General features: G+C 35.6%; 1 protein-coding gene across 3 annotated transcripts in view; it reads left to right on the forward strand.

The window, feature by feature from the left end:
• Phtf2 (putative homeodomain transcription factor 2) overlaps positions 1-19944 on the forward strand; it is a 103366-nt gene that overhangs the window by 54892 nt on the left and 28530 nt on the right. For all 3 annotated transcript variants that reach the window (XM_069996343.1, XM_069996342.1, XM_069996341.1), the window contains exons 4-8: positions 1053-1122; positions 2057-2215; positions 5447-5612; positions 7637-7801; positions 9321-9507. In XM_069996343.1, the coding sequence (XP_069852444.1) occupies positions 1053-1122; positions 2057-2215; positions 5447-5612; positions 7637-7801; positions 9321-9507 (747 nt within the window). The remainder of the gene's footprint in view (positions 1-1052; positions 1123-2056; positions 2216-5446; positions 5613-7636; positions 7802-9320; positions 9508-19944) is intronic.

Genomic DNA, 19944 nt, shown 5'->3' on the forward strand with positions numbered 1-19944 from the left:
TGTTTTAGTTAATTATGACCTCTATTGCTGTCCTGTTTATTTTATTTATTTATTTATTTATTGGTCCAGTTGTGGGGCCTGAACTCTGGGCCTGGGCACTCCCTCAGCTCTTCAGCTCAAGGCTAGCGCTCTACCACTTGAGCCACAACGCCACTTCCGGCTTTTTTTCTTTTTGCTTATGTGGTGCTGAAGAATCGAACCCAGGGCCTTAAGCATGCAAGGCAAGCGCTCTACTGCTGAGCCACCTTCCCAGCCTGTCCTGTTTATTTTAGGTGCTAATAATTCTTAATCTGAATTTAACTTGAGGGCTGTCATTGTTATTTGTATCAAGACCCAAAGAAAGGTCTTAAGTTTTCTTAACTGTGTGTATAAAAATTATCTAAATTCTGTGTCATTTCACAGCTTTTGGCTCCTGAGGACTTTAAGTTCTTTGAGTTCCTAAAAATTCATCTTAAGTAGTAACATAATTTATTTTTCCATAGCTTTTTTTCTTACTAATTTAACCCTCTCTACATTTATTATAGAAATTTAATCTTAATGTTTAGTAATTTCAAGTTTAAATGAATTCAATTCATGAGAACTACCTCCTCTTCTTGGTTATGGTATCTAAATTCTAAGGCAGTGAGGTGACATTATGATCTGGTCAGTGATTGGCATGTCAGTCTTGAGGCCCTCTGGGACCTCTGTTCCCCACTCATCCTTCACACTATCCTAATGCCAATCTGGAGTGAGAGATGACTCTTGAACCATTTAGTCTGTGTAACCAAATTGGCTTGGGGTAGTAAGAATCTTTGTATTAGAAATTTGCTATGAGAAATAAATAGGCTTTGCATACATATTACACACATCCCTGAACATGTCTTTTGGAAAGTATTTAAATGTATTATAATACTATAATTATTTTCTATTTGTAATGATTACTTAAATGTATCTTTTTGACTAGTTCATAAAGTTTTTATTTTAAACAGAAATATTTAGAAGTTGATTGTTTTCTGCTTATATATGTGAGAATATATATGTGATATTCCAGTAATACTTTTTATATGTTACAGGGGCTAAGGAATAAACCAAAGAAAACAGCACATGTGAAACCAGACCTCATAGATGTTGATCTTGTAAGAGGTGAGTCTTAGATACTTGGATGTTTTTTTCTAATTTTTTTTTTTTTTTTTTGAGCTTGAACTCAGGGCCTGGGCACTGTCCCTGAGCTTTTTTGCTCAAAATTAGTGCTCTACCACTAGAGCCACAGTTCCACTTCCCCACTTTTTGCTGGCTAATTAGAGATAACAGTATCATAGACTTTCCTGCCCATTGATTTGCACTGCAATCCTCAGATCTCAAGCCTTCTGAGTAGCTAGGATTACAGGCATGAGCCACCAGCACCTGTCTGAGATACATTGATTTGGAGGAAACAAGTCAAAATAGTTCACATCTGAACATTTGTGAAGTGAAATTTTGCAGTGTGAGTATTAATGAAGATAGGAATAGTATAAACAAGAATGGAAGCATTTAAATACTGTTCAGTAGTCCTTTCTCCCTCTGAAGATGACAACAAGAAATTAGCTGTAGATAATTTAGTTACCTTTAGCACTGCTGTTAAACAATAGCAATTCATGTTTGCTTAGCAAACTATAGGACCTTATTACACAACCTCAATAATGGGCTAGAGGCATAGCTCAGTGGTAATTACCTGCCTAGCAAGCTCAAGGGCTTAAGTTCAAACCCCAGAAGTATCATTTTAGAAATGAAACGAAAATGTTTTTAACCTGTTATTTCTGATTGGAATTGACATTTGAATACAATTCTGCTATGTTTATTAAATAAGTGGGAAAATACTTTTATTTCAAGCAATAATCTTTTCAAGTACCTGATTTAATATGACAGGATGAAGACTTATTTTAAAAAGTGATTATCACCTCAAATTGGAAGTCTTCACTCATAGCATTAGTACAAAATCAAAAAATATACATGCTATTGTTTTTCAAACTGAATTTTTTTTCTGTAAAGAAATTAAGAATAATGAGTGGAGTCTGCTGTTGTCTTTACTTTTCCTCAGGGTCTGCATTCGCCAAGGCAAAGCCTGAAAGTCCTTGGACTTCGTTGACTAGAAAGGGAATTGTTCGAGTTGTGTTTTTTCCTTTTTTCTTCCGGTGGTGGTTACAAGTAACATCGAAGGTCATCTTTTTCTGGCTTCTTGTCCTTTACCTTCTTCAAGGTATAAATAAAAGATGGAAATGAAGTTTGCTTTTAACTTTCAAGATGTTATGTTTTTAGGTTTCCTAAGTTATATGTATTAAGTTATATATGTTATTAATACATGTTCTAACTGTACTATTGAGTGTCAAGTGTGAGTATGATAGTGAGACAAAACAGTATACTTGGTATTAAAAATATCTGAGAATTTTTCAACATAATAAAAAAAATAGATGTGTGGATAACTAAAACAAATAGAAATTCATATGACTAAAATTTTTGACCCCTGAACCACATTCTTACAGCTTTGTTAGGCTGTCTCTTAACAAAACAGCACACCAGTGAAGTCTTAGTAACAGTACACATGATACTACAACACTAGAGAGCTTCTGAGACCAAAGAAGAAACAACCTTCATCTCATTACACTTAAAAAGCAGTTCTTTAGTGCTGGGAAGGTGGCTCAGAGGTAGAGCACTTGCCTTGCATGCCTGAGGCCCTGGGTTCAATTCCTCAGCACCACATAAGCAAAAAGAAAAAAGCCAGAAGTGGCGCTGTGGCTCAAGTGGTAGAGCGCCCAGAGTTCAAGCCCCACGACCGGACCCAAAAAAAACAAAAAACAACAAAAACAAAAAAAGCAATTCTTTTTTTTTTATTTGTTTGGTGCTCTTTAATTCTTTTTAATGTGTTGCTTTAAAAAAAACTCTGATTTCTAAATGATTAGTTACGTATGTTTCATCAACAGACCATCTACGTAAGAAATATCTTTAAGTAAATGAAAATATAATAAAGATTAAATACCTTAAAGTTGTTTCTTCTTAGCCAGTGTACATCTTATATGTATAAAACGGAATAGAAGGGGCTGGGAAGGTGGCTCAGTACTAGAGTGCTTGCCTTGCATGCATGAGGCCCTGGGTTTGATTCCTCAGTACCACATAAACAGAAAAAGCTGGAAGTGGCACTGTGGCTCAAGTGGTAGAGAGCTAGCCTTGTGCTGAGGGACAGTGCACAGGCCCAGAGTTCAGGCCCCATGACCAACAACAACAACAAACTGGAAGAGCTGGGAAGGTGGCTCAGTGGTAGAGCGCTTGCCTTGCATACATGAGGCCCTGGGTTCGATTCCTCAGCTCCACATAAGCAAAAAGAAAAAAAGCCGAAGTGGTGCTGTGGCTCAGGTGGTAGAGCGCTAGCCTTGAGCTGAAGAGCTGAGGGACAGCGCGCAGGCCCAGAGTTCAGGCCCCATGATCGGACTCCCTCCCCCCCCAAAAGACAATAACAAACTGGAATGGACTGAAGATTTTATGATTGTGATTGTATGATTATGCTTATGTGAAATGTATGTTGGATTTTTTTTTAACCATGGTGGGGATTGAACTGGAGGCTTTGTGAATGCTAGATTTGTGCTCTACCACTGTGCTATAACTCAGCCATATTTTCTCTGATTAAATATAATGATATATTTTTGTGGTAGAAAATTTAGAAAGTATAAGCTAAAATAAGTATAAGCTGAATAAAAAAAGAACCAAACTATAGTCTTACATTTTCAGTTTACTTTCAGAAGCTTTATATTGTTGAGTAATTTTATGTGACTATATTATTTTTGGCTAATACTGTAATTAGTGTTACATGTATCAAGATACATGTAATATTAACTTATTAGAAAATATTTCATTGTATATCCATATTGGCCATTTAAGTTATTCACTGACTTTGACTATTGTGGCTGTTGTTGAAGTGACCATATTCAGATTTTTTCTGACATTTTGAATTGTTTTCTTATGATAGATTCTTAAAATACATAAAATAAAGTATATTACAAACTTCACGGTTATTTTGGAAAAGTTACTTTATTGTTAATTTCATGAAAGTTCTAAAATTTTATTGAATATTTTCTAACTACAGTGTTTTTGTTAAGTTAAATTTTTTTTGGGGGGGGGGTCCGGTTGTGGGGCCTGAACTCTGGGCCTGAGGGCTGTCCCTCAGCTCTTCAGCTCAAGGCTGAGCCACAGCGCCACTTCCAGCTTTTTTCTTTTTGCTTATGTGGTGCTGAGGAATCAAACCCAGGGCCTCATGCATGTAAGGCAAGCACTCTACCACTGAGCCACCTTCCCAGCCCCAAGTTAAATATTTTTAAAGTAAATAATTTAATGTGTTTTATAGCCGTAGGCATTTCTTCAAAATATTTGCATTATATAGCAGCATTACAGTGATCCTACTTAACAAAATTAACAAAAACCTCATCATACTTAAATTAACTATTTGTTCCAAAGTAGAATTAGATATTCCTAGACTTTCGATTCAGGCATGGATGGAATTTGAGGCTCAAGTGCTATCTTTACTTTTCTCTGTTGATTCTTAGGCTGGCTCTTTCTGGGTGGTGGCTGAGGTGGCCTCTGGCACTTTCCTATTTCCACAGTCCTTAGTATTTGTGATCTAGGAGAATGGCATTGTTCGAAACTTAAATTATTTCTAAAGTTTCTGATTGACCCTGCTTTGATCATATGCCTATGTTTTTAATAACTCATGTTGAGTTATACAAACTGGTGAGCTTAGATTACATGTCTGAAGGTGGAGAAATAAAACTGTTTCACTGACAAGTAAAAGAAGAAGACTTCCAAAAGTCTAAAAAAGATTTTATATTCAGAAAGTTTAAGGGATGCAGGATTGGTAAATCAACCTTTCCCAGGTAAAAGAAGAAATCTTCTAAAAATGTAAAGAGAGATTATATCCAGAGAGTTTAAGGGATACAGGGTAGAATAAAACAACCTTTCCCTTTCATGTGATAATGGTTAGCTTTGATGAATACAATAATTTCCTTGGAAAATATAGCCAAGTAAATTTATGTTAATCTTGAACATATAGACCTCTGTTCACAAGCTTTCTGTATAAATTTATTCTTGGCACAAATTTTCCTTGTTTGTCAAACAAAGATATAAATGTTCTTAAAGTTAGTGTGGTTTGTTTGATTGAGATCTAAGCAAAATTATCCTTAGCTTTGAATGTTTTTATCCCAGTGTTGAGTTTATTTTAAAGACTATATTGACTACTATGTTGTTCCAAGAGTGTTACTAAATACTGCAGTTAGACTGTAGCAAACACAATAGTGTTTAAAGAGCTCAAGTAGAGTGGCATTTTAAAATCATTTAAATTTAGAAAAAGGAATCTGGTAAGAGGTAATGTAAAAAAAAGTTTTAAAGTTTTGAAGAAGCGACTCTCAGGTCTGTAATTGAATGTATTTTCTTTTCCTTTTTGTAGTTGCTGCAATAGTATTATTCTGTTCCACTTCTAGCCCACATAGCATACCTCTGACAGAAGTTATTGGGCCAATATGGCTGATGCTGCTTTTGGGAACTGTGCATTGCCAGATTGTTTCAACAAGAACACCCAAACCTCCTCTAAGCACAATTGGTAAAAGAAGAAGGTACTGTCTGTCAAAAAGTGCTGTTTTGAATCCAGGATTCTTTTGACTGCTTCATAGACTAAAATATTATAAAGTTATTCTTTTAAATAAAGCACTGAGTTCCACAATCAGTTAACAAACTATTTTTTATTCTCTTTTTTAAAAATGTTATTTATGGTAAAGGTGATGAACAGGGGGGTTCCAGTTACATTAAGTAAGGTAATGAGTACATTTCTTTTTGAACAGTTACCCGCTCCCTCATTTTCTCCTGTTTCCCCTCCTCTTTCCTCAAGTTTTAAAGTTGATTTCCAACATAGTGTCTAGTGAGTATCATTATTGCATTAGTTCATCCTTTGTCCTGCTGTTTCTGTGACTCCCTTTCCCTTCCACGGATCAGATAAACTTATATACAAGACAAAGAATAAAGAAAAAAATTGAAATAACTGCAAGCAGAATATAATACAAACCTCTTCCAATTCTTGGAGTTCACTTTGATATACTTCATTATATATGGTATGCTCTTAGCAATTAGGCTATTGTGATCCTCTGCTAATACTATCATAGACCTATTCTAATTATTATAAATGAAAGAAACCATGCAACTTACATTTCTTTGGGCCTGGCTTGCTTCGCTTAATATAATTTTTTCCAAGTCTTTCCATTTTCTTACAAAGGGAGCAATGTCATAGAACTCTGTTTTATATATATATATATATATATATATATATATATATATATATATATATATATATAAATCACATTTTCTTGATCCATTCATCTACCAAGGGGCATCTGGGTTGTATAGAAAGTTCACAGATTGGGAGAAGATCTTCACTAGCAACAGACAAGGGTCTCATACCTAAAATACTCTTAGAGCTCAAAAAATTAAATCCCCCAACAAATCCTCAATGAAACAAGTACCCCATTAACAAGTAGGCTAAACACTTAAACTTCTCTGAAGAGGAAAAAAGAATGACCAATAGACACATGAAGAAATGTTCAACATTTCTGGCTATAAAAGAAATGCTAATAAAAAAAACATTGAGATTCCACCTCACTCTAGTTAGAATGGCCATTATCAAAAAAATCTAATAATAACAGATGCTGATGGGGATGTGGCCAAATGGGAATGCTACTACACTGTTGGTGAGAGTGTAAACTTGTTCAACCACTCTGGAAAGCAGTATGGAAGTTCCTCAAAAGACTAGACATAGAGCTCCCCAATGACCCAGCAATCACACTTCTGGGCAATTTACCCAAATGACCACAAACAAGGCCATAGTGAAGCTACTAGCACAACCATATTCATTGCAGCATTATTTTCTGTATTTGCTTCAAGACTATTTTGAGACCATATAGCTATAATTTTTTTCTGGTTTTTTTTTTCTTTTTAAAACTGATACATAGTATCTGTGTAGAGAATTATGTTAGCTGTAATTGCTAATAGTGCTTACTAATATAATCTTGTATTCTATGATGCCTTGGTAAAAGTAAAAGCCCAAATGTAAAAACAAAAAAAAAGTTAAAAAATGTAAAATCCAACTGATCTTTATTTATTTGATGCTATCTATACATAGCTATTTGTAGCAGGTCTCAGTGGCCACTAAACACAATGGAATTCTGTTTAAAGAGTCTTTTGGAACTACTCTCTTTTGCATACTGCTATGACATTTTCAGTTTTGCAATTTTGATATTTAAAATGAGTAGTTTTTGCTTATCAATTAGGCAATAATTTTCTCCAATCAACTGTACATAGTGACATACAAATAAGGAAGAAATCCTTTTGTATATATCTGTTTGGTATGATTTGTTTAATTTTCTGTCCTTTGACCTGTTAGTATGAGCAGTGAGCAGGACCTTATTAATCAGAAATTGGTCTTGAATATACATGATAATGTTTGAATTAAAATACGTGCAATAAATTTGAGCTTTATTTTGTATTAAATTTCTTATTTTTATGTTTTGCAAAATTCTGAGTGTACTGCCAAGAAAATGGTTATTAAAGTTTTAAAGCTTTTTCTACTGTTAATCTTTTTTTGATTAAGGAAATTAAGAAAAGCAGCCCATTTGGAAGTCCATAGGGAAGGAGATGGTTCTAGTACCACAGATAACACCCAGGAGGAAGCAGTTCAGAGTCACAGTACAAGCACCCCTTACACTGTTGGTGCTGTCTTCAGAGATCTCTGGCATGCTGCTTTCTTTTTATCAGGGTTTGTATTTACTCATGGCTTCATATGACATAGAGATGCACTCTTCTTTCTCTGGCATTTCAGTCTAAGATAATGAATATTTAATGATTAAAATATCATAGCCATAGTATGTATGAGTTTTGTTTTGACAAACTATAATGGTCCAGATAATGGAGAAATAGAGACTGTAAAGATCATTTTAGGTTATGTGTAAGTACATCTGTATCCGAATGAGTATATGCTAGCAAAATATAGTTAAGATTTCTTAATTTTGTTTTCTTTTTTATTTCTAAGTACTAATTTATTTTGGTTGAGTAGTTCATTTGCTTTTTTGAGCATATAGGTGGAAATTATTTTTAATATGTCATGTGAATTGTATTAAATGATTTTCCTCTAAGTCTCTTCCTTAGTTATCCAATTGTAGTTTAGTATTTTGTACACTAAACTCTTACATTTATTTCCTGATATTTCAGTAGAGGAATAAACTTCAAAAATAAACCTAATTCAGCCTTATATTATTATTATCTTGAATACTTATTTCAAAATATTTAAGGTTATATTAAGGTTATATTAGTAGTTTACCTATACAAATAATAAACTGGAAAACCATTAAAAAATTACCAAAATACTAAATATAACTGATGGTGCTAAATTAAGAAATTAAGAAAAGAGATACTGCAGATAACTATTTTCTATCACTTCACTATTTTGCTGATATTGTTTAATCAATTTGTAGTTGTGCTGTTATGATAAGGTTTATCATGCATTATACAAATTTACCAGAGAATGTGTATATGTATATATATATGTATGCTAAATATATGTACGTGTATATATGTATGGTAAAAGTAAAATGTATTTGGATAGAGAATTGAATTAGATTAAAACAGTATTACAACTATGCTGGTAATTACCAAGATAGTTTTTTAAGTTTCAAAACATTATTATAATAAAATGCACAATTTTTTTTTTGCCAAGTTTGGGGCTTGAACTCAGGGCCTGAGCACTGTCTATGACAGTGCTTGAGCTTTTGTGCTCAAAGCTAGCACTCTACCACTTCAGCCACAGTGCCACTTGTGGCTTTTTCTGTTTATGTGGTACTGAGGAATGGAACCCAGGGCTTCATGCATACTAGGCAAGCAATCTACCACTACGCCATATTCCCAGCCCAAATTTGCAAAATTTTGATCTTAGACCAGATGATTTTGACTCAGAATAAGTTAGGGCATGTTTTTTAGAATTCAGAACCTGAAGAGTGACATTGATCAAGATGCATTGTACTCAAAAATTGGTATATTGAGTTGATGCTTCTTTGTACAGCTACGTAAAGATAAAAATATTTTAAGACATTATATAATAAGCTGAACTCAGTCTTGATTTGTATGTTTATTTTATCTATTATAATTCTAAATTATTTGTTGTAAAACTGAGTGACCACTAAAAATTTGAGAAGTAACTACTTAATGTAATTATGAACAGATCACAATTTCTGTAAGTAACCTATTCAAAATAAGCTGAGATACTTCCACATACTTTTTAGGTCAAAGAAAGCAAAAAGTTCAATTGATAAATCAACTGAGACTGACAATGGCTATGTATCCCTTGATGGGAAAAAGACTGTTAAAAGCAGTGAAGATGGGATACAAAACCATGAACCTCAGTGTGAAACTGTTAAGCCAGAAGAGACAGCCTGGATCACAGGAACTTCTAGGAATATTCCCAGCAAAGTAGGTACCATTTTAAAATTTGGTTTATGTGGTTTTACGTTAGTAATGTGAGGTGACTTAGATGTCACAGATGTCCTTGAAGTTTTCTCTAGAAATTGAAAGCTTTTATATAATCCACTTATATTCAAACTTTTACCTTCAATTAAGTCCAGATCTATGAAATAGTTACCAACATGATTACAAAGAATTCTTATATACTGTACAATAATGTTAATAAGGCTAAAAATCAGATAAATATTCTGATTAATTGATTGCAAGTACAAGTTGGTACCTTCTAAATTGATTGATAGCTGAAATTATTCAAACATGTTAAAGTATTTATTGTATACTGTATAGTTAGCATTTGTTGAATCTTACAGTTTCATCCCATATTTCTATATGAGTAATAATTTGGATTAAGCTGAAATATCAGTTGTTCTAGTGGTTAGACTAGAACACAGACTTCATGTAGCCTATCAGAAAATAGCTTGTTTTTCCTACATTTATTGCCCTTGGCTCAACACAAGTGTTTTGTTTTATAATTGATATAAAATTCTTCTTTAGAATACATTTTTATTTAATTGGCACATAGTAATTATATATATTCATGATATACAGTTTGGTCTTTCAATGCATGCATATATATATACACATATATATGTATGCATATATATTTATATATACATTTATTTACACACATATGTACATAAATATATATATATATAGAGAGAGAGAGCTTGCAGTGATCAGATCAGGGTATGACATCTATCACCTCAGACATTCATTATTTTTTATTTCCTAATGTGAATTATTTAGTTAATTGTTTTTAACCATAGTAACTTTTGTGTATATGCCATTACTCAGGTCCTCTTGCTCTCATTTGGCTTTCTTGCTCATAATTGACACTTTACCACTTGAGTCACTCTTCCAGTTTGGCATTTTGCTGGTTAATAAGAAATGGCATTATAGACTCCATAGCTTTGAACCACAATTCTTTTATTTCTGCCTCCTGTCTTAGATTACGGTGGGAGCTGCTGGTACCAACTAGCCATGATTATTGTATTATGCTATAGAAAATTAGAATTTTTTTCTCTAATCCAGCTGTTCAAACTGTGAATAGTGCTGCAACTAATATGCAGATGCAGATATTTACTTGATATACTGACTTTATATTCTTTCTATGCATACATATGTGTATATATATGTTGTTTATATATACATCTTGTGTGTGTATATATATATATGTATATGTATATTTCCATATTCAGTAGTAGGAATGCTAGATCATATAGCAATTCTACATTGCTTTTTAAAGATATATACTGTTCTATAATGACCATGCTAATTTAAATTTCTCCCAACACTATACAAGAAAGCCCCTTTTCCACATTTATACCACCATTTGTTATTTTTTGTCTTTTTGAAAATAAAATGAGATTATACTTCATTGTGGTTTCATTTGTGTTTCCCTGATAGTGATAATGAAAAAGTTTTTCATGTAGTCATGTATTTCTTTTCTTTCTGTATCTTCTTCTGAGGAAAAAATACTTAAGGGAATTCTCAATTGGATTATTTGGTTTTATTGATATTTTGGGTTTTTTTTTTTTTTAGTTCCTCATATATTCTGGATATTAGCTTGTGTTAAATGAGTACTTTGCAAATATTTTTTCAGATTCTACAATTTGTTCTTAACTCTATTTCCTCTGATGTACAGAAACTTTTTAGTTGGATACAGTTCTCTTTGTCAAATTTTGCCAGTTTTATTGCCTGCGCTTTGAGATTAAAAAACACTTACCCATATGACATTCTAAAGTATGTTCTCTTTTTTTCTTAGATGTTATATAGTTTAGTAGGTGTGTGTGTGTGTGTGTGTGTGGGGTGTGTGTGTGTGTGCGTGTGTGTGTGTGTGTGTGTGTGTGTGTGTGTGTGTGTGTGTGTGTGTTTGCTAGTCCTGGGGCTCGAATTCAGGGCTGGGCACTTTCCCTGAGCTTCATTGTGCTCAAGGCTAGCACTCTACCACTTGAGCCACAGCACCACTTCCAGCTTTTTGGGGTCGTTTATTGGAAATAAGAATCTGACAGAACCTTTTCTGCCCAGGTTGGCTTTGTATTTTGGAATTTTATACTTTGTTATGGTAATGGGCTTTGAATTTAGGGCTTCAAACTCTTGCGTGGCTTGATTGCACAGCTGCACAGCTGGCTCCCTACTACTTGAGCCATGCCTCCAGTTTGGCATTTTGCTGGTTGATTTAAGATAGATTTTCTTGGGCTTTTCTGCTGGAGCTGGCTTTGAACCTTGATTCTTTGGATTTCAGCCTCCTGTGTAGCTAGGATTATAAGCATGAGCCAGTAGCACTGGCTAGTTCAAAAGTTTTGAATCTTACATTTAAGCTCTTGATATTTTCAGTTGATTTTTTATATATGATAAGAGGAATCTAATTTCATTTGGCTATCTAGTTTTTCCAAAATCTAAATTTATTAGGGAGACTTTCTTTTCTTTAATGTATGATTCTGAATCTTCGTAGTTCCCTATAGATTTTTAGAAGTGATTTTTCTAGTTGTATGGAGAATGTCTGGTATTTTGACAGGGCAATTGAATTGAATCTACAGTTGACTCAGAGTGATATGGATATCAGAAACTTGTAGTTTTCTGATGCTGTTTATATCTAGTTTTATTTCATTGTGGTCAGGTAACATACATGTCATAATTTCATTAAAAAATTTTTGTTGAGATTAGTTTTGTGGCCTGACATAGGTTGTGTTTTAAAGAATGTTCTATGTGCTGATGAGAATATGCACTCTGTGTATGCTAGATGAAATAGTCTATAAATTTCTCTTATATTTCTTTTTTTAGTGGTATAGTATAGATCTTATTTATTTATTTATTATTTAATAGCTCACTTCTTTTTTTTGGGGGGGGAGTCCAGTCGTGGGGCCTGAACTCTGGGCCGGGTGCTATCCCTCAGCTCTTCAGCTCAAGGCTAGCACTCTACCACTTGAGCCACCACGCCACTTCCGGCTTTTTTTCTTTTTGCTTATGTGGTGCTGAGGAATCAAACCCAGGGCCTTATGCATGTAAGGCAAGCACTCTACCACTGAGCCACCTTCCCAGCCCCTCTCTTATATTTCTTATGTGGTAATATGTTTGTTACTAAAAGTAGAGTGCAGAGGTCTCCAGTGCTACTGTTTTAAAATCCATTTTAAATAATGAGAGCTTTGTAGAAGCATTAAGCATCCTTATTCTTTTTATTGGTCTGTGTCCCTTCATTAATATTTGTTATCTGGTGAGTCTGTTGCCAGTTTTATAGGTGGCTTTTATAATAAAAATCTTTCACCCTGTGTGGATGTTAGTTGGATAAGCTGTGTTTATACTGGTTTCAGGTGTGTGTTTTCATGTAGTGTCTATGCAGCTATAGTAAACATCATCCATGGTTGGAGGTACTCAGGTAAAGTCCCTATCAATGTGTTTGAACCCATATAGGCTTTTCAGTCTCTTGAGGGCTGTGGATGGCTTTGATGGGCCTCTAGGAACTGACCTGTTCATGGCAGGCTACCTGGCACCTTCCTGTTGATGTTACGTAGATAGGCAGGATTTCCTACCTGCTTCCCAAAGCTGGAGGGTAGGCAGAATTATGTAGCTGCTTCCTGAGAGCCTTGATGGACTGAGCTGCACAATGCTGGTTGTCTGTTGCCTCTCGGAGGCTGAGGATGTGTGGCTTAAGATGCACAGCTGTTTTGGAGACAGTAGGAATGTGCACAGGAAGATCTAAATGCATTCTGGGACTATAGGAGTGTGAACAAAATCTCAAAATGAAGCTGTATAGCAAGAACCTGGGTGCTAGGTTTTGGGGATCACACATGAGCGAGCCTTTTTCTCTCAGGCAATGTAGCCTGAGATGTACCCTTATCTCTTTGACCTTTGAAGGCTGAAGGCCTCTCCAGAAGCAAATGCTTTAGATATTTGAGGTTTCAGTAGAGACTTCTGAGGGTATGCTTTTTCCTATATAGTCTTGGTTCAGAGTTTATCTTGAGAGACAAGAGGGTAGGTGCTCTGTGTTTAGTTCTCATTTTTATAAAGTCATGGGTTAGCTCTATGCTCTGTATTATTTCTGCCATACTTTTGCTGTACTCTTAAAACTCTGTCTCAAACACTCCAGGGAAAACACTGTTGTTTGTTTCTTTGTCTTGATTCTTCTTTCTGAAGGGCCATCTTGCTCAAGGGACATATTATTAGTAATGTTGCTCTGGAGAAAGAAAAATAAACTTATATTAAGGACATATTTGTGAATGATAACTTTCAAATTTTATAAACAAATGTATAATAGTATTTCACAAATGGCTGAACTGCATTTAAATGCAAAATTTATATTCAAGAATGTAGTCATTCAAGACAGCTAAAAAGCAGAGTCCGATGTTCTTATTTTTCTTAGAGCACAAGCCAGGGGGACAGGGGAGAAGGAGAGAGAGAGAGAGAGAGAGAGAAAGAGAGAGAGAGAGAGAGAGAGAGAGAGAGAGAGAGAGAGAGAGAATCAGATGATAAGGACATGGTATAGGTGAAGAGAGAAGACAGAGGCTGGCTGTCCTGTGTGACACAGTGACAGTGGAAGTTCCTCTGTAGGCTTCTCTGGTCCCTCATAGTACCTGGGACAAGTATTGACCACCAGATGGTGGAACCCAGCTCTAGGGACCCAGACACCACTGGCCTTAGCACATATTGCCAGCCATTACCACAACAGCCTACTGACATCAGTGGGGACCACCTTGCTGGGTCCAAGCCACACTCCCCTGATGACACAGCCGTCACTCCACCAGCCCTACCTGGAGCACTTGCCCCAGGCCCCCAACATGGGTCCCCAGAGGCTGTAGACCTGAGCTCTCAGGGACTACACAGTTCAAGTGTGTAGTCCATTCCTCCAGTGGTCCCACTTCCTGTGAGGCAGGTGATACCTCTGACTACCCTGCCTTGAGCAGTCAGGACCTCGAAACCACACCATCTCATGCTGCCCCAAGGGCATTTTCCACATCTCACTCTGCCATGGCTGCCTGTCAGTACCAGGTCTCAGTCCCTGAGAACCCAGATATCTGGAAAATGGTAGAAAATGGACCAACAGACCAAACCAAAGGCCTTACAGATTGTCTCCAAAGAGTGGCTACCCTCTCTAGTAGACAGCAAAGCCTATGCAGACACCAAAGTTTTGGTGGCTGTTTTTGGAACACACAGCACCCTCCCCTCTGAAGCGTGGCATATCCAATCCAACTGATTGGCCATCCAATCAGTTGTCACCTCTGGCAAGCATTTGGTTGAAGAGAATGTGTTCCATGCTGGTGGCCTGGACCAGCTATGAAACAGCCACAAGCCTGTACACAGACATTGGTGGGCCTGGCATCACACACACATCCTGGACTTTTTGGAGATCACAAACATGCCATACCTGAGAGGACCTCAGGATGGGTCAGGTGAGAAATCCTCACTCCTTCTCTTGAGATAGCTATTTCCATAAAGACTGGGGAAAAGCACCAAGAAATCGTAAGGCTAGAAAGAAGGAAATAAGAAATAGCTCACAGCTCCAACTCTGGTGTGAGAGAAGAAGCCAAAGTTACTACTATTCTGAGCAGTTCTATGGATTGACCTTCTCAAAAGAAGGCTGCTTACTAAAAGATCCCCTAATATAACTGGAAGAAATATCCATCCCAATAGATTTACAAATTTCAACTTAGAAATATAGTTTAAGCACTACTGACCAAAAAAAAAAAAAAAAAAAAAAAGAGTGCCAAATTACTTATAAAGGCAAACCCTATCAGGATAGCAGCAGACCTATCAACAGAAACCTTAGGCCAGGAGAGCACTAACAGTTATATTTTAGGCCCTGCTACAAAATAACTGCCAACCCAGACTACATCTACCTGTTATAAAGCCTTTCTATGATAAGTATAAACTAAAGCAGTTCATGATTGCTAAACCAGCATTACAGAAGACACTTAAAGGAATATTACAGAAGTAGAATATCTATAACCTGAAATCTTGGAAAATAATCTCACTAAAAGAATAAAGCAGATAAGAAGTAAGGAAAATCAAATATTATGAATTCAGTAAGCAACTAACCTCAGATAAAAAAGGGAGGGGTTAGTACATACCTTTCATTCATAACCCTAAATGTAAACAATAAGTTTTCAATTAAAACATATAGGCTGCTTGAGTGGGTTAAACAAGCAAAATAGCAAATAAGCTATTTACCAAAGACACACAGACTAGAGTATAAGGGTAGAAAACAATATTTATTCTAAGCAAACAGAAAATGATCAGAAGTAGGTACTGATATGTAACAAAGCAGATTTCAAGCTAAAATTAGAAGGACAAAAATCACTATATATTTTTAAAGGAAACCATCTATTAAGAAAAACAGCCAGATGCTGGCGGCTCATGCCTATTATCATAGCTATTTATATGGCTGAGATTTGAGGATTACTGTTTAAAGCAAGCCTGAGTGGGAAAATTCATGAGACAGGCACATGACAACACCATGTTGACTTTTTGGTCTGGAAAACTTTTTGTCCCACCTGGATTAGAACTGTGATCCTCCTAATTTCTGCTTGTAGAGAACCTAGAATTATGGCTACCACTTGTGGCTTTCAGTGCTAAATTGTACCAAACATTTAAAGATTGTTCTTTTCATTGTTCCTAACCTCTTTATAAAACATAAAAGGAATGCTTTCAAACTCATTCTATGAAACTGATATTGCCCTAATTTCAAAACCAGAGGCCATCTCCAAACAAGATACCTACAGACCACTGATGAACATAGACACAAAAATTCTCAATAAATTCTTTGCAAATGAAACTCAAGAATATGTTAAAAGATAATAAGGGGGGAGTGTTGTTGAGGTGAGGAGGGAAGGGATGGTAGAGGAAAAACAAAGGAGGAGGCAACAATGCTTGATAGGAAATGGACTCATTACCTTGCTCATGTAACTGTAACCCCTCTGTACAGTATTTTCATAATAAAAAACTTCTTAAAATTATAAGAGATGAATTTTTGCAAAATATATTTATTATGGACATGTCACAATGTATAATTAATACCTAATAATAAAATAATAAAAAAAGAGGGCTACAAGTGTGGCTTGTTTGTTAAAAGTTCTGCCTAGCAAGCACCAGGCCTTGACTTTAAACCTTAGTACTCAAAAAAATCTATAAATAAATAAATAAATAAATAAATAAATAAATTACAATAAAGAAAAAAAGATTATATGCCAAGCTCAAATTTAGGTTTTATTTCAAGGATGCAAGGATAACTAAACAAATGCAAATAAATAAATAGTACATAATAATGAAAAAAACGTATATAGACAGAATAGACTAGGATAAAAATCACATCCTTAGATACAGAAAATTTTAGAAGAATTCTGCATTCTTTGGTAAAAGTTCTGAAGAAAATAGAAATAGAAGGAGTGTACATCAACAGAGTCTAGATGACCCATCTATAGCCAACATAATAGTAGGGAATAATTGAAAGTGTTTCCTCTAAAATCAATATAGTATTTGAACTCTGAGGCAGAGAAATAATGCAAGAAAAAATTATACAAATAGGAAAGGAAGACATCCAGTTATTCCTACTTGCAGATATGATATTATATTAAAAAGACCTTAGAACTCCACAGGAACCTCTTAGCTCTAAAAAACCACTTGTAATAAACAGGATACAAAATCATACAAAAATGACTAACTTCTATTAAAATCAGGATTACATTCCTGTTCACAACCCTCTCCCCCCCAAAATACAGTAGATACTTGCACACTCATATTTATTGTGACACTGTGATGTTAAGTCATACAAGCTAGAAGACAAGTATTGCATGCTTTTTCTCATAAGTGAAAATCCGCACTTGAAAAAAAAACCATAAAAATGGACTATTTGGGGAGAGGAAAGGGATTGGTAGGAAGGGGGTATAAGAGAGGATAATGGGGGATAAGTTATTATTAAAGTTCATTATATATGTGACAATATCAGATGAAACCCATTAAGTTCTAATTTAAATTGTAAAAAGTACAGTCACTCAAAACAATCAGGCAGTACTATTCTTTTAGGCAGTTTTTTTTATTGTTAAGATTTTGTACATGAGTAAGGCAATGAGTACATTACTTGTCGGTCATTGTTACCCCTTCCCTTCCTTGGTGTTGTCCCACTATCCCTTCCCTCCCCACCTTCCCCACTCCTACCCCACTCTCTCTACCGCTCACCCTCCAAAGCTGTAAAGTTCGTTTCCAGTATACTGTCCTGTGGGTATCCTTGTGCAATGGGTCATCCTGTGTCCTTGTTTCAGCATTTTATTATTCCCCTTCTCCTCTCCTGTATACAAGATGCAGGGTATCAAAATCAGGTACAATGACAACAGGAGATATGCCATAAGGGAAAGAACATACAAAGAAAACAACAGCAACAAGTAAAATCACATGGTACATTTAAAACAATAAAAACAGACCTCTTACGTCCTATATATCTTGGGGTTCACTTTAGTTAGCATCATCTCATATGGTCATTTGTACATGGCTTTTGAGCTTTTCAGCTCATCTGATAAGATTATCTTATTTGTATACTAATTGTTGCAAATAAGGGAAATCATGGGACCTAAATTTTTTTGGGATTGGGTAACTTCATACTGCTTTCCAAAGTGGTTGAACAAGTTTACACTCCCATCAACAATGCAGTGGGGTTCCCTTTTGGCCACATCCCCTCCAATATCTGCCATTATTAGATTTTTTTATTCTAGCCATTCTAACTGGATGAGGTGTAATCTCAATGTTGTTTTGATTCGCATTTCTTTTATGGCCAGAGAAGTTGAGCATTTCTTCATGTGTCTATTGGCCATTCTTATTTCCTCTTCAGAGAAGTCTCTCTTTAAGTCTTTAGCCCATTTATTAATGGGGTGGTTGTTTCTTTGAGAAGTTGTTTTTGGGTGCCTTAATTTTTTGAGTTCTAAGTATATTTTAGATATGAGGCCATTGTCTGTTGTTAGCTAGTGAAGATCTTCTCCCAGTCTGTGGGCTTTCTATTGATCATGCTACCTATATCCTTTGCCATGCAGAAGCTCTGCAGTTTCATGCAATTCCATTTATCCAACCTTTCTTTGATTTGTTGTGTTTTCTGGATCTCTGTTAAGAAAAATTTTGGCCTGTGTTAGGTAGTATTTTACTTGGAGGCATTTGAAGATACTTCAAAGTTAAGGGTATGTGTGTGTAATTAAAAATACTACAGTTTTTTTAATTTAAATTTTATTTTATTTTATTTGAGAACATACTGTACAGAGGGGTTACAATTACATTGGCAGGATAATGCATACATTTCTTACCAAGCATTGCAGCCTCCTCCTTTGTTTACCCTTCACCTCCCTTCCCAGCCTCCCCCCTCCCCCCTACCCAATCATACCCCCCCCACACACCAACATTGTAAAGCTTGCTTTGACATGACATTTTGTAATTCTCCTTGTTGCAACAGGTCCACCTGAATCCTTAAACGACTTGTTTGTCCCCATCTCCTCCACATGTTATACTGACATCAAATAAAGTGAAAGCGGGGGTTACACTGTGGGGGAGGGACATACAAAGCAACAAAGAAATAATCTTATAAATGCGTTAGAAACACATGCATGAAAGAAACGAAAACATTAAAATACATATTTAAGGGTTCGTTTTCCTAACATCACATTATCTGACCTTTTCCGCTTGACTCATACCTATACTAGATATTGCAAATAAGGGAAACCATGGGACCTATGTTTCTTTGGGCCTGGCTTACTTCACTTAATGTAATTTTTTCCAAGCCTTTCCATTTCCTAACAAATGGGGAAATGTCATTCTTTCTGATGGAGGCATAGAATTCCATTGTGTATATATACCACATTTTCTTGATCCATTCATCCACTGAGGGGCTTCTGGGTTGGTTCCATATCTTAGCTATGGTAAATAATGCTGCAGTAAACATAGTTGTGCTGGTAGCTTTAGTGTGGTCTTGTTTGTATACATTTGGGTCAATGCCCAAAAGTGGGATTGCTGGATCATAGGGGAGATCTATGTGAAGTCTTTTGAGGAACCTCCATACTGCTTTCCAAAGTGGTTGAACAAGTTTACATTCGCACCAACAATGAAGTAAGGTTCCTTTCTGACCACATCCCCTCCAGCATCTGTTGTTGTTAGAGTTCTTGATTTTTGCTGTTCTAACTGGAGTGAGGTGATATCTCAATGTTGTTTTGATATGCATTTCTTTTATGGCTAGGGATGTTGAACATTTCTTCATGTGTCTATTGGCCATCCTTCTTTCTTCTTCAGAGAAGCTTCTCTTTAAGTCTTTCGCCCACTTATTTATTGGGCAGTTGTTTCTTTGAGGATTTGTTGTTGGGGGGTTTAATTTTTTGAGTTCCAAGTATATTTTAGATATGAGACCCTTGTCCGTTGTATGGCTAG

The sequence above is a fragment of the Dipodomys merriami genome, unplaced genomic scaffold (genome assembly GCF_024711535.1).
Source record: "Dipodomys merriami isolate MVZ:Mamm:240054 unplaced genomic scaffold, mDipMer1.0.p SCAF_5, whole genome shotgun sequence".
NCBI lineage: Eukaryota > Metazoa > Chordata > Mammalia > Rodentia > Heteromyidae > Dipodomys > Dipodomys merriami.